Consider the following 22,888-nt stretch of genomic DNA (forward strand, 5'->3'; position numbering starts at 1 on the left):
ACTTGGCGCAAAAGTCAAAGCCTCAGCGTGGCCCGTGGGGCCCTCTGATCTGGCCCCGTCTCCCTCGCCTCCCTCCTTCTCCAGCCCCGCTGGCCTCCTCGCCCTTCTGCGAACAGACCAAGCACGAGTCCCCCCCCTTCTGCCTTTGGTTTCCCCCGGATATCAGGGAAAGCGGAAATGCACACGGTGTGCCCCCTCAGGGTTCTGCTCCAATGTCACTTTGTCGGAGAATCCTGTCTCCGTGGTCCCGTACGTCCCCCTTCCCTGCTTCCTTTTCCCGGCTCACTGCTCTTTGCGGCACTGACTGCCGTCTGACATACACACGCCGCACACGTGTCTGTGAACACCCCGGCACGTAGGCTGGGTGTGTATTCCTTCCATGACGGCGGAGATGTGGTCTCCCTCTGGGGCCCACGGAAGCCCGTGACACGTCCGGAATTCTCGGGGTGTGGGCTCCCCTCTTCTGCCCTCGGGGAGAGAGAGGGAGAACGCTGGGATGGGCCGAACACACTTTCCCTGTCCCTGAGAGTGAAGGTGACTGATGTTCTAGACGCCGGTGACTCTGTGTGTGGTTTCCGGCAAACAACTGGCCGCCTCCTTTAAGAGACAATATCACTAAGTGCTTTGTTTTAATGCAAAAAGAAAGAAATAAAAAAGAGCTCCCTCTGTTCCTCATTCCTGCAGGTGCCCAACCCGAAGGACTTGTCGGAGTGCATTTTCTGCATTCTTAATAGATAGCCAGCAGGAAATGCCTCTTATAGCCCGGGCTGGAGGGGTAGAAAGTAGCGAGGGGAGGGTACAAAATCCCCAGCCCCTGCTTCCGCAAGCCCTGAGCTGCTCCAAAGTGGGCCAGGCGACTCTGACCACCCCTAAGCACCTTTGCCCAGCCCTGGGATCTTGCTGTCTCAGTTCGATGGTCAGGAGTTAAGGTAAGAGAAGCTGGTGACTTTGGGGGGGCGGGGGGGGTGGCAAGGAGTGATGGAAATTCAACTGTGAAGGAATCGGGGCGGGGAAGCGGTGAGCATCCCACGCTTTGCTCACTGATAGACATCTGGTCCCTTTGGGGCTTTCGTGCCAAGTGGCGACCTCTCTGACACGACACCCCACCCCCCACCCGAGGTGCCTGGTACCATTCTGCAGACGGGTGGGAACCGCGTCCCTGCAGGCAGACTGCTGGCATTGGAGTCCGTGTTGGAGTATTTGTGCAGAAGTTTGGCCATTATTTTGAGGTCGAGTTGGAGCGCTTGGCGCCTTTGTCGTTTCCATGCTGGGGACATCGCAAGCGACCAGGGTACTTTTGTGATTATGCTATTCTAGCCGCACAGCTGGCAAAGCTTGACCTTAGGGTTTTGTCTGCAAGAGGCTTTTGCTACAAGCCGGGGACTGGGACCGGGCCGTCTCCCGGAAGGTCCCACCCTCTCTCCGCCTTCTCTTCAGCCAGACCCCAGTTCACTCCTGGAGTCGTTTGGGGATGGAACTGCCCGTGTTCCTCCCGAGGTGCCGTGAGATGCAGCTTTGCAAAGGCTGTAGATGGTAACATTTCTCTGAATTTCATAGCCCTCCGAGGGGGCTACGAACCTTCCCACCGAGGTGTGGGTGCCGGCCGGACGCTTGCCCTTGAGCCAGATGCAGAGACGTAACCCATGGTTTCCCTTGGGGACGTGCGTCCGTGTGTTTGGGGAGGACGAGATAGGGCAGAGGTAGCAGTTGTGGCTTGTTCAAGATCCCACTTGCGTAAGGTCTGATCCTTCCAAGGTGATGGGGATGAGGCGTTGCCTCTGGCTCTCTCTCTAACCTTTCCTGGCTGTGGCCAGCGGCCTGTGGTCTCTGTGCTCTTTACCCGAGGAGACAAGGGCCGTGCTCCAGGGCCCTGATGTCCCCAAGGGTCCGGCCGGCTGTGGCTTCAGGGAGACTCCGCAAAGACAGATTTGCAAGCTGTGTCAAGCCTGAGCTGAGATCAGTGGCCACTGGCATTTCCAGGGGTAAAGCCGTGAGTCCTGCAAAGGTGCGAAGCAGCCCTCGCAAGTAGCAGCTTTACGGAGGCGCCTGGAAGGGGTGCACAGATGTTCTGCCTGTATCCCCCAAAGGAAACCAGGTGGCTGCTTTAGGGCCTGGCTCCAGGTTCCCTAGATATCAGAAGCCAAGCCTTTACGTTTGGTAGACTGGGGCGGACGGAGGCTCATAGAAGGGGACTGTTAGTCCCACCAGGTAAGGGACGGTGGGGAATGGACAGACACTGAAGCTAGAGAGGGTTCAAACCCCAGCTCTGCCTGCCACACGCCTAGCTGTGCGGCCCGGGTAGTTCATTTCCCCTTCTGGGCCCCCATATTGCTCATCTGCAAAATGGGGTAATAGTGCCTGCTCCGAGGGCTGTAAAGACTGGAGAGAATATCCATATAGCTTCAGGCACCGAGGAGGTATTTCGTAATCCGCGGCTTTAGAAAAAGTGCTGCCTCCCAACATTTATCATGACCTTATCCTTCGTAACAGCTTTGCTTTCCTTTTTTGTTTTTTTCTTTTGCTGTGTTTTCATACAACTGTGTCCATTTAAGGTGTTCCGTGTTAATTTGATAAATGTGTATATACATTGTCATAGGATGGCCCCTCTAGTGATCATGCGTAACCTCACATAGTTACTTTCTATTCGGCAGGTGGAATAGTTTAGTTCTAGTCTCTGCAAATCGGAGGATTATACTGCGATAGGGTTGTGTGTGAGTTCTCTGTACGGTCTTAGGTCTTTGGGGTTTATTTACTCCTTATAACTTTGTATCCTAAACAAGACTTACCCGGTTCCCTCCCGCCCCCCCCCCCCAGCTGCTCGTAATCATCACTTTAATCTCTGTTTCTATGAGTTTGGCTTTTTAAAATTCCGCACACTAGTGATATTATACAGTACACTTGACTTTTGAACTACAAGGGTTTGAACTGCATGGGTCCACTTATGCAGTCTTTTTTTTTTTTTTTTTTTTTTACAGAGCAGCGCTTTAAATGTATTTTCTCTTCCTTACGATTTTCTTTACGCTTCTTTTCTCTGACTTTACTGTAAGAATGCAGCGCATAATACATATACAAAATATGTATTAAGTGACTGTTTGCGTTACCAGTAAGACTTCCGGTCAACAGTGGGCTATTCGTAGTCAGCATCCCAAACTCATAATGTGCTCAAGGATAACGCCTTTGTTTTATTTCTGCAATGCTGAGTATCTGGATATAGCACGTGCCTTAAAAAAAGTTTTTTTTTTTTAATGTTTATTTATTTTTGAGACAGAGAGAGACAGCATGAGCGGGGGAGGGGCAGAGAGAGAGGGAGACACAGAATCCAAAGCAGGCTCCGGGCTCTGAGCTGTCGGCACAGAGCCTGACGCGAGGCTCGAACTCATGGACCATGAGATCATGACCCGAGCCGAAAAGTCAGGACGCTTAACCGACTGAGCCACCCAGGCGCCCCGCATGTGCTTTTTTTAATCGAGGAATAATTTACCTTTAGTGAAATGCGCAGATCTTGAGCGTACCATCTGATGGATTTTGACAAACGTGTACACCCACATAGGACATTCACCCTCCAGATGTAGGACCTTTCGAACACCCGTGAGAGTTCCTCATGCCCCTTCCCGATTTCCACCCTACAGCCAGCCACTATTCTGATTTCTACCCCCACAGGTTATTTCTGCCAGTCTCGTGTAAGTGGAATCATACAATATGTGGTCTTTTGTGTCTGGGGTTTTTTTTTTTTTTTTTTTCACCCAACATAGTATTTCTGTGATTCTCCATGCTGTTGTGTGGATGGGTAGTTTTTGCCTTTTTCATTGTTGAATGACATTCCGTTATACGCTAGCGTCACAGCTAGTTTATTTATAATCCTGGTGATGGGCATTTGGCTCATTTCCACTTTTTGGCTATTATAAATAAAGCCGCTATGAATATCCTATACAAGTCTTTGTACGGACATAGGTTTTCGATTCTCCTGGCTCTTTGTATCTAGAAGTAGGATTGCTGGGTCATATATATAGCAAGCATATGTTCAACTTTATCAGAAACTGCCAAACACTGTTGCAGAGTGGTTGTTGGCGTGTGGTTTTGTTTTTTTTTTTTTTGTTTTTTTTTTTTTTTTGGAATAAGGATACAAAGGATTCATTTTTCAGGTCGGGCCTGGTGATGCTTACTTAGCGTGGCGGTCCACCAGGGTGAAACAGAACGATGTGCTCAATTGAAAGCTGTGTTGTTATGAAGGCTTCATGACGGCAGAGCCCAGTTATGACTGGGGCCAGAATGAGTCGGAAAGGAGAACTTTTTGGAAGGGTCCCCTGCTCATCACAATCGATTGACACTAGGAACCTAAAAGAATGGGCTGCAAAATTCATCGTCTCCAGCCTCTTAATTTTACCCAAGAGGAATCTGCATCCCGGAGAGGCTATGTGCCTCCCCCCAAATCACACAGCTGAGGAAAACCCCAGGTCTTCTGACTCCTAATTGGTATGATTGCCTTGCCTTGTGCTTCCTCTGCATGACATGGCATTCAGGCACTCGGCCATTGTTTAGTGACTAGAGAAGAACACAGAACATAGCTATTGAACTGTAATCATTTCCATCATATTCACAAGAATGAATAAAAGTGCTTTTAGCCAGAGCACCTTGGCAAGTGGGGTTGGGGGGGCCAAAGGTTAAGAAGCACAGGCTACTTCTCTAGTAAAGCAAGGCCACGCAGGAGGTCTTGAGTGCCCACTGTGTGCCCAGTCCTGGCTTTGGTGCGAGAGGACAGTCTCTGCTCCAAAGGAGCTCACGGTTAGGATACAATGATGGACGCCAAGTTTAAGGCAATTCAGCAAAGGGCTATCGAGCTTCTACGGCATCCCGGGCATTGTTCTAGGTGTGGAGCATCTGGCGGCCAACGGGGTCGACATCCTGGCAATCTTTCAAAAGCTTTTCACCAACGTTGCCATATATATTAGCGTAAACCATGTTCGTTCTTGAGATGTGTATTTGGTTCAGAATTTATGTGTCCGGAGGCCTTAGGACCGGTGCTGTTTTTAGGTGCTCGTGTCCAGCACGGGGTGGGGGGTGGGTGCAAGGATCAACAGCATCAGGGGGTGGGGAGAATTTGATGTGTCTCATTCCCTTGCACGAAAGCGGTCAAGGCAGAAAGCAATGCTTGTTACGAAAAGTGGAATCTTCGAATACCCCCTGGATTGCTTGGTCAAGCTGTCCGGGGAGGGGGATCCTTTGTTTTGCAGGAGGAAGGCACTAACCCAGGAGGCAAGTTACGGTTTGGGCCTCAGGGGCCGGTTGTTTTTTTTTTTTTTTTTTTCTGCTGTTTAACTCCCCGCTGTTCTTGTAGTGGAGTTGCCAGATCGTTCTCATCTGAGGCTCTTGAGGACCCCTTCGGCGCTTTGTAGACTCTTGTCTTGGTCCCTGAACGTTGATCACACAGGGCTCCTCGCCTGGTGCTCAGACCAGCGCAGCGGGGTGGACGAGCTCCCGGGCGCCGCTCAGGGGCTCGGGGTTCCCTGGAAGCATCGTGAGAGCTTTTGGGGTGCTTGTCCCCCAGGGGCCCCTCATCCAAACGATAGCCAAGCCGCTCGGAAAAATGGTGCCAGTAACGTTTTGTGTTCGATCTGCAGCTGTCATCTGCGTCCCTCACGATGGAAGAAACGGGGAAGACCACTATCCAGCTGCAGAGACCCATAAAGACTGAGTGGAATTCTCAGTGCGTCCTTTTCACCTATTTCCAAGGGGACATCGGCAGCGTAGTGGACGAACACTTCTCCAGGGCTCTGAGCAGTGTCAAGAGGCCCCAGCGACTGAGCCCCTCGAGCCAGAGTGCAGATGTGATCCTGAGGAACGGTGAGCAGGCTGGGTGGGAGGAAGCTGGAAGTTTCTATCAAGGCTGTCACGGAAAGACCGGTTCTGCGATGCCTTTGTGCTCACACGCGTGTATTTGCCGCAGGCGAGTCACACTGTAAATGAGAAGCCGCACCCGTTTCTTAGAAGTTTCTTGTCAAAATCGGGACACCTGGGTGGCTCAGTCGGTTGACCGTCCGACCTCGGCTCGGGTCGTGATCTCGCGGTTCGTGAGTCCGAGCTCGTGAGTTCGAGCCGACTGAGCCACAGCAGGCGCCCCTGTTTCTTTTTGTTTCTTTTTGAGAGAGAGAGACAGACCCAGTGTGAGTGGGGGAGGGGAGGTGGGCAGAGAAAGGGGGAGCACGGAGCCCGACGTGGGGCTCGATTGAACCCATGAACTGTGAGATCGTGACCTGAGCCGAAGTCAGACGCTTAACCGACCGAGGCACCCAGGCGCCCCCCTCCAAACACCATTCTGAAATGTGCAGTGGACCAGGGCCTGGTTGATTTTTAAAAACTCTCTGTTGGGGGAGGGGGAGGAACTCTCTACTGTACTTGCCCAGCACCCACATCGAATGCCCGGCCCCCCCTTGGGCCTTGGTTGCTTGTTTTGTGCAAAGCTGCCAAACGGGTCCTCTGCCTGCGCGGGAAGATGTCCCCTGTTTGCAGAATCCATGACTCTGGCTTTGCTCTTTGGGCCTGGACGCGGACGTGGTGTATATCTGATGTGTTCACCTTTGCAGCATTTAGTGCTTTCCTAGAAGTTATTTGTCCAGCCAGGCGACGTGATTTTCCCCCAGTCCCAGGACACCAAAGGGCAGGATGTAAAGTTTGCTGTTGCCGTGGGCGCGAAGGGCAGGGGGCGGGGAGCGGGGAGTGCCATCCAACAGTGTGATGAGTACTTAGAGGCGGGCCAGGAATGAGTGTGACCAGTCATCCGCGGCACTTGGTTGCCCCCTCTTTCACAGGGCACCCAGGTGGCTCAGTCAGTTGAGCATCCAACTCTTATTTTCAGCTCTCAGGTCAGGATCTCACAACCCCCTTCGGATTCTGCGTCTCCCTCTCTCTCGGCCCCTCCCCCGCTAGAGCTCTCTCTCAAAATAAATAAATAAACGTCTAAAAAAAAAAAAAGATGCCCTCCCTCTGCCCCTTCCCCTGCTCGAGCTCTCTAAAATAAAAAATAATTAGAAAAAACCTCCTTCATTTGGATTCCGTAACATCACGCTCTCTTGGTTTTCCTCCTTCCTCTCTGGTTACTACTCCTTCAAAAAAAAAAAAGAGGTTTATTTATTTTTGAGAGAGAGAGTGTGTACCAGTAGGGGAGGGGCAGAGAGAGAGGGAGAGACCCAGAATCGGAAGCAGGCTGTCAGCACAGAGCCCGACGCGGGGCTCGAACCCACAAACGGCGAGATCATGACCTGAGCTAAAGTCAGATGCTTATTTTACTGAGCCACCCAGGTGCCCCCAAATTCTGTCAGTTTTACCTTCAAAATATATCCAAGTTCTGGGGTGCCTGGGTGGCTCAGTCAGTTGAGTGTCAGACTCTTGATTTCGGCTCAGGTCACGATCTCACAGTTCCGTGGGATCGAGCCCCATGTTGGGCTCTGAACTGGGGGTGCAGAGCCTTCTTGGGATCCTCTCTCCCTCTCTCTCTCTCTCTCTCTCTCTCTCTGCCTGTCTCCCCCTCACGCGCACATATGTACGTGCTCTTTCTCCCAAAATAAATAAACATGAAAAACAGTATATATCCAAGTTCTGACCACTTCTCCCCACCTCTGCTGCTATGATGCCATCATCTCACCCTGGATTTTGGCTTCCCGATTGCTCTCCCTGCTTCCACCATTGCTCCCCTTCAGTCTGTTCTCAAAGTAGCCATCAGAATGGTATCACTAAAACGACAATCTCCTCCTATCTCTCTTCTGTTCAGAAGCTTCTAGTAGCTTCCTGTGTCTTGCAGTCAAACCCAAAGTCTTGAATGGGGCCCCACTCTCTTCCCGATTTCATCTCCTCCCACTAGCCTCCTCGCTATTTGTAGGATGTGCCAAGTACAATCCCGCCTCAGGCCCTTTGCACTTCCTTTCCCCTCTCCCTGAAATGCTCTTTCCCCAGATAACTGCCTGACTTCCCCTTTTCTTCATTCAGGTCTCCCCTGGAACGTCACCTCTTCGTCCAGGCCTTCTCTGCACAATCTCTTTAAAAAATAGAAGCCCCCCCCCCCAACCCGTCAACCTCTGTCATCTTACACTATCTTATTTTATTTTTTATATTTTATTTTTATTATATCTTTTCTTTCTTGTCTCCTCCCATCCTCTAGACTCTGGATTCCGTGGCAGCAAGGACTCTGTGTTAATTGCTGCTTCCCAAGTAGCTAGCCCAATGCCCGACACAATATCTCTTGAATGAATGAAATTGTGATTTGGATCATAGGCTACTGATGTCTGCCATAGAAGGCGCCACTCAAGAGAGTGAACACCATGTGATGTATGGCTTTAGAACCGGATAGCCTGGGGCCCAGGCCAGCTCCACCATTGATTAACAACTTGATCTCCGGTCACATCACTTCCTCTATCTGTGCCTCGGTTTCCTCATCTCTACAATTGAGTATTATTGAACTATAGAAGGAGTCAGTGACATAATGCATATCCACTGGCACATAGTGAGTGCCATGTAGGTGTTATTTTGTGTGGGTATGAGGGCCTGTGTTCAAAGCATTAAGACCACAGAGCAGCAGGCCCCACCCGGAAGCCTGCACGTTTTCTAGGGACTTCTGGGCCCTCTGTGGCGGCTGTACGGTTTCCTATGCCTTCTGACTTCATTCTATTCTGTGACACCCCTGTGCGTGAAGGGAACTTGGACGTGGCCCTGTTCCTTGTCCAAACCAACCTTCCCAGGTCAACCAGAGAGGCAGCCATCTTCCCCACTACCTTCCCGGTAGCGTTTTCCCTGTGAGAATCTCCCAGAGCCCTCGCCTGTCAAGATGTCTTCCACACAGACCGTGGGGTGGGCTAGGCAAATGTTGGCCCAGCTGACTGAGCAAAGGAGGGCCCGTGCTCCTCAAGGCCTGTCTTTGCTGTGAGGAGTCAAGTGTTTCACCAGCTTTGCTGCCTCAGGGGAGGCCCCGTGGAAAAAGGGCAGCCCCCCCAGTGGTTCTCACAAGAGGTGTTGTGTGAGAGACAGGCAGCTTCGGAAGTGGTGGCAAATCCATAAAGTGGCCTTTCATGACTGACCGTTAGCAGTGTCTCAGCCCCTGCGGGCCAGGCCCAGGCTGCTCTCACTACCAACGCGGCCGCTTTCTAAGGGTGCTCTGTCAAGCCAAGTATGCAAAGCCCAAACACGGAGACCCACGTGGCTGGGAAATGCCATCGAATTTCCTGGCTGCTTTTCCCAAATCAAACTTGTTTTAATTTACCTATGTATATTTTTATACTGGCCGTACTTCAGAAAAGAAAACGCAGGGTGAAGTCATTTTCAAATGATCCCCCTTTTAAAAGGACTCCTGGGCTTCAGAGTCGGTAACCGGAGAAGCTTCAGTAGTTAACCACTTCTGGGGCGGGAGACATGGTCCCGGGGCACGTCCCGCTCTGTATTCTTCCCGTCCCAGTCCCAGTCCCAGTCCCAGCCCCAGGCTGGGCGATGTTGCTCAGGGGCTGCTGAGAGGTGAGTGGATGTATACCTGAGCACCCAAAGGCCTTGGGAGCCAGACCCAAAAGATCCCACCTTCTTCTCTCTCCCCTCAACCATAATCCACTGGGAAGGCACTAGTGTCTCTTTGAAACCAGGCTGATCTGACACAGATCCTGCGCTCTTAGCCACTTGAAAATACTGCCCACGTTCTGTGTTTCATTTTCATTTTCACCAGGGAAAAGGTTCTGGATAACCCGCCAAAGACTAGGTACCCCAGGGAGGCGACCGTAAGGCGGAGAGGGGGACTGAGCAGGTCGCCTCAGAGGCCTGGAGCAGAATCGTGTCCTGTAAGCGGTCCCTGGTGTTGTTTCAACCTCGGCTAATACAAACAATATCCTCTTTGTTTCTGGGGAGAATGAATAAGAGACCAGCGCCACTAGCCAAGGAGGCAGAGAAGGGAGCGTCCATGCGTACAGATCGGACAGGGCCAGAGGTTGGACTTCTCGTGGTGCAAGACGTGTGTGCTGGGAGGGTGCTTCGTTTTAACTTCTTCAGAGAGCAGGATTTGTATTAAAGGTGGAGACAGAGGGGCGCCTGGGGGGCTCGGTCGGTTAAGCGTCCGACTTCGGCTCGGGTCATGATCTCGCGGTCCGTGAGTTCGAGCCCTGCGTCGGGCTCTGTGCTGTCAGCTCGGAGCCCGGAGCCTGCCCAGGATTCTGTGTCTCCCTCTCTCTCTGCCCCTCCCCTGCTCCTGCTGTCTCTGTCTCTCAAAAATAAAGGCGGAGACAGAAAGGGGAAGAGGTCAATCTTTTACAACTGTGACTCGAATTCTTGGAGTCACGTGGTTTCCCCAGTTTTTACTTAAAATAACTTTTTCCAATCACAAAAGTACTGTTATCTTTTCAAAATGAGCATCTATGCACCCTGCTACGTTTCATAGCATATCATCATTTTGGACATAAATCGCGTATCTCTCCCTCCCATGCCGTTACATGTTCTGCTACATCATTTTAATGGCTCAAGCGTATGCATTTTAGGGCGCCTGGGTGACTCAGTCATTAATCATCTGACTTTGGCTCAGGTCATGATCTCACAGTTGGTGAGTTCGAGCCCTGCTCCGGGTGAACACAAGCCCCGGGTGAGCCCCACTTCTCTCTCTTTCTCTCTCTCTCTCTCTCTCTCTCTCCCTGCCCCTTTCTCTCTTTCTGCCCCTCTGTCACTTGTGTCCTCTCTCTTTCTCTCAAAAACAAAGGAGTATGCTTTTTATTTATTTATTTATTTATTTATTTTTTATTATTTTTTTTTTCAACGTTTATTTATTTTGGGGACAGAGAGAGACAGAGCATGAACGGGGGAGGGGCAGAGAGAGAGGGAGACACAGAATCGGAAACAGGCTCCAGCCTCCGAGCCATCAGCCCAGAGCCCGACGCGGGGCTCGAACTCACGGACCGCGAGATCGTGACCTGGCTGAAGTCGGACGCTTAACCGACTGCGCCACCCAGGCGCCCCTGGGAGTATGCTTTTTAAAGATCTATGGAATCTTACAATTTTTGGACACTGGATTGTTGTCAATTTTTCACCGTATTCTAAATATCATTTTGCATATCTTTGTAGCTAAATTTTTGCACCCATCATTGATTTTATCCCCAAATCGCCCTAAGGGCAATGACTGGATCAAAGGGTGCATACAAATCCCACAGAGATATTATGCCCGCCTGCCACCCTTCCAACGCCAGTAGTTCGTGAAAACGCCCAGCTCCCTCTGTTCTTTGGAATATTGTGGAGACATAGCTGCTGAGGGCATGAGTTTGGCAATCAGACCGCTTAGCGCCATCGTGGCATCTGCCTTGCTGTGCGGGTCACATGAGATCACGCACACAGAGTGCTAAGCAAGGTGCCTGGCCCATAATAAGTGCTCAATAAACAAAACTGTTCCAGGGCTGCCCGGGCGGCTCTGTCAGTCGAGCATCCGACTGTTGATCTTAGCTCAGGTCATGACCCCGGGGTCGTGGGATCGAGCCCCGTGCCGGGCTCTGCGCTGAGCACGGAGCCTACTTACGACTGTCTCTCTCCCTCTGCCCCTCTCCTCCTTCTCTCTCCCTACTAAGAAAAAATTGCTTTAAAACTGTTCTGGATTCACAGTTGCTCCTGCCCACCCCTGATGTAGTATTCTTCGGAAATGGATACACAACGCGCAATGGCTTCTGAAAATTCTCTCCACAGCCACTGTCTACGCCATCCTCCACATTGAACATGCACCTGCTTCTGCTGCCCTGGCACCAGGTGGCCAACGGCAGGGGGCGGGGGGGACCCTCCGGCCTCATGCCGTTACCATTGTGCTTTCCCCTGGGTGGATCTACGTGGAGAGTTCCAAACCAGGAAAGAAGCATGTGAATGTGAGCCCCCAATAACAATTGGTAATAATCAACAACAGCCACAGCCAGGTGCTATGCAAGTCCTTGAGGGTGTGATGGTGAACAAAAGAGAAATGGTTTCCGTGTTCCTTTTTTTTTAGATGTTTATTCTTGAGAGAGAGAGAGAGACAGAGACAGAGACAGAGCATGAGTGGGGGAGAGGCAGAGAGACAAGGAGAGACACAGAATCCAAAGCAGGCTCCAGGCTCCAAGCTGTCAGCACAGAGTCCGACACGGGGCTCGAACTCATGAACTGTGAGATCATGACCTGAGCTGGAGTTCAAGGCTTAACCAACTGACCCACCCAAGCGCTCCCGTGTTCTTTTTTTTTTTTTTATGTTTATTTATTTATTTTGAGGGACAGAGACAGTGAGTGGGGTGGGGGCAGAGAGAGAGGGAGAGAGAATCTCAAACAGGCTTGGGGCTTGATCCTGGGAACCGTGAGATCATGGCCTACGCCAAAATCAAGAGTCAGATGTTTAACCGACTGAGCCACCCGGGTGCCCTGATTTCTGTGTTCTCCAAGCTTCCTGGCTAGTGGGGAAGACCAAGTGTGAGTGAGTGAGTGAGTGAGTGGAGACATTGCAGATGAGGGTTACTGCTAAAAAGTGTCCCAGAACCAACATGTCCCTTGACTGGTCTCTGCTTGTGAATGTAGTTTGGGGTTACATAAAACTGCAGTCTTCCTTGGCGCTCCTTCTCTCATCTCTAGAGGTAACTGGTGGGGGGACCTTGGGTAAGAAACTGTCACCAGGGTCACTTCTAGCAGCAGCAGCAGCAACCTTGAGTCAGTCAGGACTGTGGCTCAGGATGCCTTCCCGGTTCACAGGGTAGGGGGCTGTGGCTGCTGGAAAGAGTGGCTCATTAAAATTCAGGGTCTCAACTCCGTGGGACACCAGCACCCATGCCTGCTCTAGAAAGGCGGCTTTCCCCGGGCTCCCAAGGCCCACTGTGGGGCTGCTGTGAATGTGGGATTTGGGACACTGTGCCTCCCCACACGCTGCCATCCAAACTGAGCACAGTGACCAAGCGGACCTGCTCCTGGGTAGCTCCCTTGGTTGAACGTCCAACTCTTTACTTTCGGCCCGGGTCATGATCTCAGTCGTGGGATCGAGCCCCTCATTGGGCTCCATGCTGGGCATGGGGACTGCTTGAGATTCTCTCCCTTTCTCTCTCTCTCTCTCAAAATATTCCAAAGACCCTGGGGCCCTGCCTTGCACATTTCAAGCATTCAGTGCCTAGGTCAGATGCTACACATTGTTTCTAACTTGTACTCGGGACATGCGATACCTTATTCCACACCAAGCACACGTAGCGATTATACTAAGTCAGCTTAATCTTTCTCTATTTGTGCCACGCGGGATCCTGAATCGCTGCTGGTCTGCAGATATCAATTTTCAAAAGTGGTGTTCATCCCCAAGAACAAATCTTTATACGTTCCCTTGCCCTTGGTTTCGCTGAAAGGCCAACCATCGGGCCGTTGCTCACGGTGAGTGGTGCGAAACGTTGGGTAGAATGTCTGTGCCGCGTAAGTTAGGGCTTATTTTGCTCTTATCTATATTACATGAAAAGCTAGGATGGGAGGAGGGGGGAGGCTCCAGTGTCACTGCACAGACCACTCAGCTGTTTTTGTCTTGTACACAATCCAGGCAAGTGGAACATTCAGGAGAGCTGGGAGAGGCACATGTGCAGGGGGGCGGGGAGGAGGAGAGAAGGGGACCAGTCTCCCCAGCCCTCCGATCTTCCTTTGTCTCACGCCCACGCCCCCCTTCATTATCTTGGCTAGATGAGTGCCAGACCTCTCTCCCTCCTCCCCTCTTGCCTGAGTGGGTGTTGCGAATAGAGAAAACATCCATCCGTGTCATGAGCCGTCCTAGACTTTTTGAACACTCAGATTCAGCTGCTACCATAGGAACAGTTAGAACAGTGTCTATGAGACCGAAGGAGGCTCCGGCCTCGTTAGCTGGTCCGCAAGAACTTTGCAAGAAGACACAGACAGAGTCACCCCTTGACCTTGAGCATTTTGCTTCTGCGGGAAGAGGTGCAAACAACCATTTCTGTACCCATCACTTATGGCTCCAGCTCGGATCCCTGCTTGGCTAATCTGCTCCGCTCACTTGGTCCAGTCTTAACATCCCCATGCCCCAGATCCCTCTAGAAAATGGGGTTTCAGCGCCTCGACTTCTTTGAGTGACTTACACAGGCAAATGTTAAACCCTTCATAAAGTTCTGTGGGGTCCTTCTGTTTGGTGTATTCAAACCACCGGCTGTAAAATAAAGCCAGCCGGCAACAGCCAAACAGAAATCACCTTTAATCAAGCAATTCTACTTCTAGAAAAGTTTCCCGGAGGGGCTCTTTGGTCATAGATGCAAAGATGTACATACAGAGATGTTCCACCACGGGTGCGATTGAGATCATTGAAACGATGGAAATAACTGAGTTGCCCACAAATACCATGTCTGTTGGCCACATTATTAGTGTCTCAGGAGGGAATACTGGGCAGCTATTGAAAAGGCTGGTGTTGGCTCCGTTCGGGGATGTGTTTAATGATGCAAAAGCAGCCTTCGAAATCATACGTGATGTGAAAGCCGCGCGGGCCTGGATGGAAACAAATCCCGGAAAGAAGGCGGATGATGGTCTGTGGTGATGATGGTTAAGCTGGGCTTTGTGGGTTCACTTTTTCTACATTTTCTTCAGATCAGAAAAAGAGTACGTATTAACCAGGAAAAAAATGAAGCTCCTTCCACGTCGCGAACAATGACCGCCTAACATGTCTTACGAATCTTTCCTTCCCAGATGGTGACATGCCTCCGAATCGGTGGCGTTTCTCTTCTCAGTGGACAAAGCCAGAGCCCGGAGCATCTTTTGCATACGGCGCCACCGACTGCAGCTTCCATGGGCCCGGTCTCATGACTATGGATCACTACCCGGTGCCCCTGGCGGGGAGCCCGTCCGTTCCGTCTGGCGAGCCGTGGCCTTACCCCTCCCCGGCCAGCCCCAGCTCCTCGGAGCCTGGCTACTCTCACACCTACTCCGGCGGGCACGTGCCATCCGAGCCCCAGCCTGATGGGAAGTATGAGCCTTTCCTAAGCCTCCTCCAGCAGGACCGATACCTAGCCCCTCCTCAGGAAGCTGCGGTGTGGGAGGATTGCAGCTCTGCTCCGACAGCCGGAAGCACGGGATTGACCTTCAACTTGCCTGCCGGCTCAGCCCACTGTAAGGAAATGCCTCCGGATGCTCGGGGGATGGCTTCCGATTGGTTGCAGTTGAGAGGGAGTGGGCATGAGATGGGGTGCTAAGACTCATTGCTCCCACTCCAGACGTGGGGCTTCTGAGGGATGGGACGTTGTGCTCGAACGTTCCGTAGACCTAAGCCTAAGTGAACTTGCTAAGCTTCACTGAGGGTCACAGCTTAATGATTCAGGGTTACCCAGGGAGCCAGCCAGATGGGCTTGGCCCCGAATATTGACCCCAGTCTGTTGACTCGGGACTTATCCTAGAAAAATGATTTCGGTGGCGCCCTAAAAAAATCACAGGGTCCTGCATTCACCTCGCTGTAAGCCGCCAAAGAATCCGGCTGTAAAACGGAGCTCTGTGGCATACCTACGGGCTCCAACTCCATCCTCCAAACAGGTTGGCAACTCGCAGTGACGCCCGGTTCCCGGGCAAAACCAAGGGCCATCTATACCAACCATCTGCTCCAAACATTAAAATTCAAAGCCACTCAATGAGAAAAAATGAAATCTGGCCTTTTGTAGCAACGTGGATGGAACTGGAGAGTGTGATGCTAAGTGAAATAAGCCATACACAGAAAGACAGATACCATATGGTTTCACTCTTACGTGGATCCTGAGAAACTTAACAGGAACCCATGGGGGAGGGGAAGGAAAAAAAAAAAAAGAGGTTAGAGTGGGAGAGAGCCAAAGCATAAGAGACTGTTAAAAACTGAGAACAAACTGAGGGTTGATGGGGGGTGGGAGGGAGGGGAGGGTGGGTGATGGGTATTGAGGAGGGCACCTTTTGGGATGAGCACTGGGTGTTGTATGGAAACCAATTTGACAATAAATTTCATACATAAAAAAAAAAAAAAAATTCAAAGCCACTGTAGAGCCCGGTGGTCCGTGGCTTGTGCTTTGCACTCTGGGCCCCAACCCGATCAGTTTCCCTTGGGTTCCCACTCCCTGGCCACCACCTCTCCCCCTGAACTAAAACCCCCTTAAGGCTCCTTCGCTTCTTCGGTCACTCTTTCTCCCGACAAATATTTCATTAGTGCCTACGAGATGTAAAGTACCTACCCCAGAACCAAGACTCCCTTCTTTTTTTTTTTTTTTAATTTTTTTTTAATGTTTATTTATTTTTGAGACAGAGAGAGACAGAGCATGAACGGGGGAGGGGCAGAGAGAGAGGGAGACACAGAATCGGAAGCAGGCTCCAGGCTCTGAGCCATCAGCCCAGAGCCTGACGCGGGGCTCGAACTCACGGACCGCGAGATCGTGACCTGAGCTGAAGTCGGACGCTCAACCGACTGAGCCACCCAGGCGCCCCAAGACTCCCTTCTTTGTAAAAGGCTGAGGGAGAATTGGCCCGAAGTATACTTTCAGCCACAAGACAACCCAACCTGCTGCAAAATTTGCCTTTCAGGGTAAATACTGGTAATAACATATATTTGATAGTTTCATGGGGCCAAGTCTGCATCCTCTGGCCTTCTGTACTCTGGACGAATTTTCTTTTACAGCCCCTTAGTCCATACCTATCTGTAGTTCCAGCGTCCCACGCCCGAGAGGAATTGCTAGAAGCTGCCTTTACCCTGAACTACACATACAGGGCACAAAGGGCCTGTTCAGCATAGCCAACCTAAGTCAGGCCCTGGGTTCCAGCCTAACGTCGAAAACACATTTCCCGTTAAAATAACCACTCTGTCGCTTCTAGAGTTTGAGTAGGAATGTACCGGATTCAGAGGAAGAATTAGGCTGACTGCGTCTGTACCTATGCCTGTGCGTACACACAGCAGGGCCCTGTTTCAGCAGTTAGTGAGAGCACGGCTCGCGCAAATCCTCGCCTCCCAAACATAACAACTAGTTATTGTCAAGTCTGACGATAACTGCAAACTCCACACTCTCCTCCGAACGTTGACGTCAGTGGTATTACTTGGCCTGATGGTCTAGGATCTGCTGGGGAAGTCAGGAATGCTCCCTGTAAGATGGGAGCAAGGCCCAAGGTCCCTTCAAAACAGAAGCTTCTCTGTTCGTTTTTTCGTAACTTCTGATAAAAGGGAAAATGTGCCCCGTGTCTGTACACTGAGGGGCAGACCATCTGGGGTCCCTGGAGCTTTGTTGTCTAATCAATGCCCTCGTTGCAAGTGAAAGTATGTCTCTGGTTCTGCCTTTGTTTGAAACACACTATCAAACTCAAGTTTGTTCTTGGTATCTTGAGAACAAACTTGAGAGGGCTGGAGTGTGCAAACCAGGCTCTTCAGCTGAAAAGATCTTCATTTCTATTATTACTTTCAGAGCCGGAATTTGTTTCGTCTTTGTCTCAAGGAACCCATGCTCTGGTTGCCTCATGAACTGTCTTGACTATTTTCTTTTCTTTTTTTTTTTTTAATTGAGAGAGAAAGGGAGACACAGAATCTGAAGGAGGCTCCGGGCTCTGAGCTGTCTTGACCACTTTCTTATGCTATCCTCCCAGCTCGGTTGAGTTCTTTTACCTGAGCTAGGTTCAACCCAAGTGACTCAGCAAAATGAAGAAATTCATGAGGATTAGTTTGCTTTGTGCCAGATGTTCAGTGTTCAGGCTAGAACATCGGGCCACCCCAGGACTCTGCAGACCAAGAAAATGCCACCTGGGGCCAAAGGCCAAGACTCTGGGCTCCACACTCAGTTTTTTGAAAGCACCATTTAAGTTTATTTATTTATTTTGAGGGACACAGAGAAAGCACAAGCAGGGGAGGCCCGGGGGGGGGGGCGGCACCCCAAGGAGGCTCTCTGCCCTATCAGCTCAGATGCAGGGCTCCGAACCCACGAGCCGCGAGATCATGACCTGAGCCCAAGTCAGATGTTTAGACGACGGAGCCACCCAGGCTGCCTTCCATGCTCAAGTTGAAAGTGGTGCCAGGGGCATCTGGCTGGCTCAGTCCGTAGAACATGTGACTCTTGATTGCAGGGTTGTAAGTTTGAGCCCCATGTCGGGTGTAGGGATGATGTGAAAATAAAAAATCTTAAAAAAAAAAATGCTGTCAGTAGGAACATCCAAATGGACACAGTCTGGGTGGAAAAGCATGAGGCTCTTTATGGCCTGGGTTCCCATTACTTACTAGCTTCAGAAACTTGGTCACATTTCTTAACCCCTCCATTCTTAGGCTTATTTGCAAAATGAGGATTAAAATAGCGTGAGCCCCATTGAGTTTCTGTGAGGATTAAAGGAAATAATATATGTAAATGCTTAGGATTTACATTCCAATGTAAATTAGCCACAGTGAAGGGGGCGGTGGGGGAAAGCAAGCCACCAAACCCACAGCAGGCCATCAAAGAGTGACTTCTGGGAAGAGTGCCTCAGGCTGTGCTCCAGGTTGTGTGTGTGTGTGTGTGTGTGTGTGTGTGTGTGTGTGTGGAAAGGCTCCCACAGTCCCAGTTGTCAAGTTCTTTACAATCTAGCGAAGAGTGGGGTGAGGGCAGTAGTAAACCGTGCTAGAATGTTCGCTCCTTGAGGGCCAAGACTGAAGTGTGTACCCCCACATCCTAGCACCTGCAACAGAGCTGGTCCAGAGTTCAATAGGTATTTGTTGAATGAGTGACTGAATGCTAGAAACCGCAGAACATTAATTAATGAACGTCAAGATTATAAAGTCTCCTAAGTACTTGTTAATAGTGTATATCCGTATTGAGGGCACCTGTTGGGATGAGCACTGGGTGTTGTATGGAAACCAATTTGACAATAAGTTTCATATTTAAAAATAGTGTGTATATATACATATATATATATATTTAATGTCAAGCCTTAGAATTACTGAAAACTTGATGCTTTAAATTGCTCATAGGCCAAAACTAACAGCAGCATGTACAGATGGGGACTACGAGCCAGATCTTAAACACATCATCCTGCTCCGGCCCCACAGTGACCTTGTGAATTGTGTATATGCCTTACGCAACAAGTATTCGGTAAACAGGGATTGACTGAATGAGTAAACAGTCTTATTTTATGGATGAGGAGAGTGAGTCTCAAACAGGTGAAAGGGCTTGCCTTAAGATCACACAGCAGAAGGGGCACCGGGTGGCTCTGTCGGTTAAGCGTCCGACTTTGGCTCAGGGCATGATCTCGCAGTTCGTGAGTTCTAACCCCGCATCGGGCTCTGTGCTATTAGCTCTGGGCAGCAGAGGCATGGGGACTGGGAAGGAGGTAACTCCCAGGAACCCCAGCAAAGCCCCTGCTCTCAAGCACGCCGCCCAGCTCCCAGTCTTGGCTGATACTGAGTAGCACAGGAGAGCTTGTGAAATGTGCAGATTCTACGCCCTCGCTTCCTGTTTTGTAAGATTTGGCACGGAACCCAGTCGCCTGTATACATTTGATACTTTGTATATTTTATATTAACCTGGTTTCAAAGTGAACTGGATGAATCTTTCAGTAGGAATTTCAGGAGTTCTGAAAGATTTCCTGTGTGAAGGCCCACATAAATATTTATCAAAGGAAGGAAGGCAGGGTCTCTTCCTGGCCCTCCAATACGGGCCCAGTCCCCTTGGGCTGCCCGTCACACACCTGTGGGGGTGAGTCCCAAAGCACTTTGGTGCCAAAATTTTTAGGGAATTTGATGGGGGGAGGGGGGTTGTAGAAATAGACACTGTGTGTTCCTTTAATGTCTACCGGATAACGATACATTGATCTCGTTCATTGATATTGCAATTTGTCAGACACGGTGCTATGGTACACATGTATGATATAATAGTGAATGAAACTATCTCTGTCCCTGCCCCCATAGAGTTTATAATCTAGCGGGGAAGGCAGGACCTCACGTCCCGAAAAAGGGAAAAAACATTTGCAACTTATAAGTGCCATGAAGGAAATATATAGGGTGTTGAAATAGGGGTAAAGTGGGGACCAACTTTGGACAAGGCGGTCAGAGGGGGGCTTCTCTGAAGCAGTGATATGTGAGCAGGGGCCTGAATAAAGGGGGGTGAGCCAGCTTTAGGAAGAGTTGGCATGGAAATGGAGGGGGTGGGGGAGGCCTGTGAGGAACGGAGAAAGATCGGTGTGGCCAGAGCGCAGGGGGCAACGGAGCGTGTGGCACGAGACCACGCTGGAGAGGTAGACAGGAGCCACGTGACATGGGGTCTTATGGGTCGTGTTGGGAGTTTGGATTTTAAGTTGCGAGTGACTTGGTAGGCCATGGGAGGATTTTATTTTTGAGACAGAGGGAGACAGAGCATGAAAAGATGGCGGCTTGCTTTAGGTGGTTGCAGTGGAGACGGATAGAAATGGATGCATTTGGGGTGCCCGGGTGGCTCAGTCAGTTAAGCGTCTGACTCTTGATCTCAGCTCATGGTTTGACCTCAGGATCATGAGTTCAGGATCGCTCTCACTCTCTCTTTTTTTTTCGTTTTCTAAAATTTATTTATTTAAATTCAAGGTAGTTAACTTACCTTGTGTGATGTTGGTTTCAGGAGTAGAACTCAGCGATTCGGCGCTTACAGATGACACCCAGGGCTCATCCCAACAAGTGCCCTCCTTAAGGCACCTCAACCATTTACCCCATCCCCCCCAGCAGCCCTCAGTTTGTTCTCTGTATTCAAGAGTCTCTTATGGCTTGCTTCCCTCTCTGTTTTTATATTATTTTTCCGTCCCTTCCCTCAGTTCATCTGTTTAGTTTCTTCAATTCCACATGTGTGTGAAATCATATGATACTTCTCTTTCTCTGACTGACTTATTTCACTTAGGATAATACGCTCTAGTTCCCAAGTGGATAGATGTCGGAAACAGTTGTGTATGTAAGCGAGGAGTTCAGAAGGGAACCCCAAGGAAAACTTTGAGGTGGATCAGTGTGTAGGTGACAGTATTTAGATGCTCGAGGCAGAGGGTATAGATAGAAGGGTGGAGGACAGTGTCCAGGAGCGTGCCGATGTTCAGAGGTTGGGGCCACGGGGAAGCAGTCAGTGTGGTGGGAGGAGAACCGAAAGAAACTAGTAGGAGGAGCCAATGTGTCAAAACAGGGAGTGATCTGCTGGGTCAGAGGCTTCCGGGAGATCCAAGAAAAGCAGGAAATTTCTATGGGACGCGGCATCAAATTTTGGTAACCTTGTTAAGAGTAGTTTTCCCTGAGACACCTGGGTGGCTCAGTCAGTTGAGCGTCCAACTTCGGCTCAGGTCATGATCTCATGATTCTTGACAGTTTCACGGGGGAGCTCATTGAGCCCATAGAAGGGACACGTGGACATAAGGACACGTGCTAGGAGGAGGGACGTCGTAACATGGAAAGTGCACAGAAGGAGAATAGGGGACACAGATGCGAATCGATCGGCTGGTTTGTTTGTTGGGGAGTCAGAAGAGTACGGATCAAACGATCTCTGTTTCCTCCATCAACTCTGGGGCGAGAGCGCGAATGCCGGTGTCGAAAAGCGGGAAAGTATGAAAGTCGTCAGTCAGCCTCCTGAACGCCCAGCGGAAGTCCGAGGTCAGGAGTCACAGGTTGAACCAGCCGGGTTGTGTGATTCTCCTCAGTGCCGCTGGGCTAGTGCGATGCACAGAGGGCAAATGGTAACGTTCATCTGGAGGGAGGCTTTGGCGGGCGAGCGAGAAGGATGGGGAGGGAGTAAAAGGGGCTAAGGTATCTGCAAATGGAGTGACTGTAACAGCGGGGCCTGGTCTCTGACCTGCACGAAGCAGGAAATGGAGGCCGATGGAGGGGGACGGGGTAGAGGTGGAGGTTGACGGACCGGAGGATTAGGTTATGGAAACATGTAGTTGATAAGGCTACTTACGCCAGCGACACGGGAGGTGGTGGGTGGAGAGTCGGTGTTTGAAGTCGAAATGGCAAGGGTGCTACCTGTGTAGGTGACGACAGAGTGTGGCGCATGACCACGGGAATGGCTGGCAGAAGGGAAGTGAAAGGTCATTAGAGATGAGAAGAATGATAAGGTTCACGGAGGTGAAGCAAAATAAGAACCAGTAGCGACCAGTCAAGGCGAGTGAGTGCCGGAGTCTTCTCGCTCTGACTCCAAAGTCCTGTGCTTCCCTACGAGGCTAATTCTACTCTGCGACGTATAATGACACTGCCTCTTTAACAAGATAGTAGTTAATATTTACGGAGCAGATATGTGCCAGGCACTGTGAGAAGGAGCTTTAGGTGGGTTTAACTCACTCAATCCTTTCCAGAATCTTAAGAGGTAGGTATCGCCTGAAGCCCCATTCAACAGATAAGACAGTGGGGCTCAGATAGGCTAGGTAACTCGCCCAAGGTCACACAACGAGGCAGTGATGGAGGCAGGATTCAAACCTGGGCTCATTTGACCCCAGAGCCAGTTTCTTCCTCATCGTGCTTATCTTGTTTTTCAGAAAGCCAGTCTCCAGAGAGAAGAAATGTGGTTTTTTTTTTTTTTTTTTTTTAATTGAATTTCAGTCGGAAGAAGAGAATTCCTTTTTCCAAACCTGCCCGTGATTTTCTACTGTGAATCCTGAGGGTCTGAAGACTGCACCAGCCTTTTCCCTTTCCGTCACTAGAGAGCATTGCGCCAGGAGCAAGTTTCTGTTCTCCCTAAAATTCTACACTTCCCTTCGTTGGCACCTATGTCCTGAAATGTTTAAAAGAGCAGTTCAGGGACGGGGACCATAGAGGCTCATCCCACCCTCCCTGCCCCCAACTGCTCTCCTCCTTAGAAATCATAGCGCCCTCACCCTCTACCAGCAGGGTCTTTGGTATCTTATGGGGTCGCCCCTTTTGCCAACCTCACCCAGACTGTGGGCCACTGCACTCCGGCCTCTGCCAAAAGCAAAATGAACACGCTCTCCTGAATGAAGTACTTTC

General features: G+C 50.5%; 1 protein-coding gene across 2 annotated transcripts; it reads left to right on the top strand.

Moving 5' to 3' along the window:
• Positions 1–781: 781 nt before the first annotated feature.
• VGLL1 (vestigial like family member 1) lies at positions 782–22,614 on the top strand. Of its 2 annotated transcripts, XM_040468569.1 has the most exons (4): positions 782–929; positions 5,619–5,841; positions 14,674–15,093; positions 22,420–22,614. In XM_040468569.1, coding segments are annotated over exons 2-4 (624 nt in total). In that variant the 5' UTR covers positions 782–929; positions 5,619–5,639; the 3' UTR covers positions 22,422–22,614. The 2 variants fall into 2 exon arrangements, with proteins under 2 accessions (XP_040324503.1, XP_040324502.1); XM_040468568.1 differs by lacking the exon at positions 22,420–22,614 and having other exon boundaries at positions 14,674–15,573.
• Positions 22,615–22,888: the final 274 nt, after the last annotated feature.

This window comes from Herpailurus yagouaroundi, unplaced genomic scaffold, assembly GCF_014898765.1.
Source record: "Herpailurus yagouaroundi ecotype Mexico unplaced genomic scaffold, PumYag 67702, whole genome shotgun sequence".
Classification (NCBI taxonomy): domain Eukaryota; kingdom Metazoa; phylum Chordata; class Mammalia; order Carnivora; family Felidae; genus Herpailurus; species Herpailurus yagouaroundi.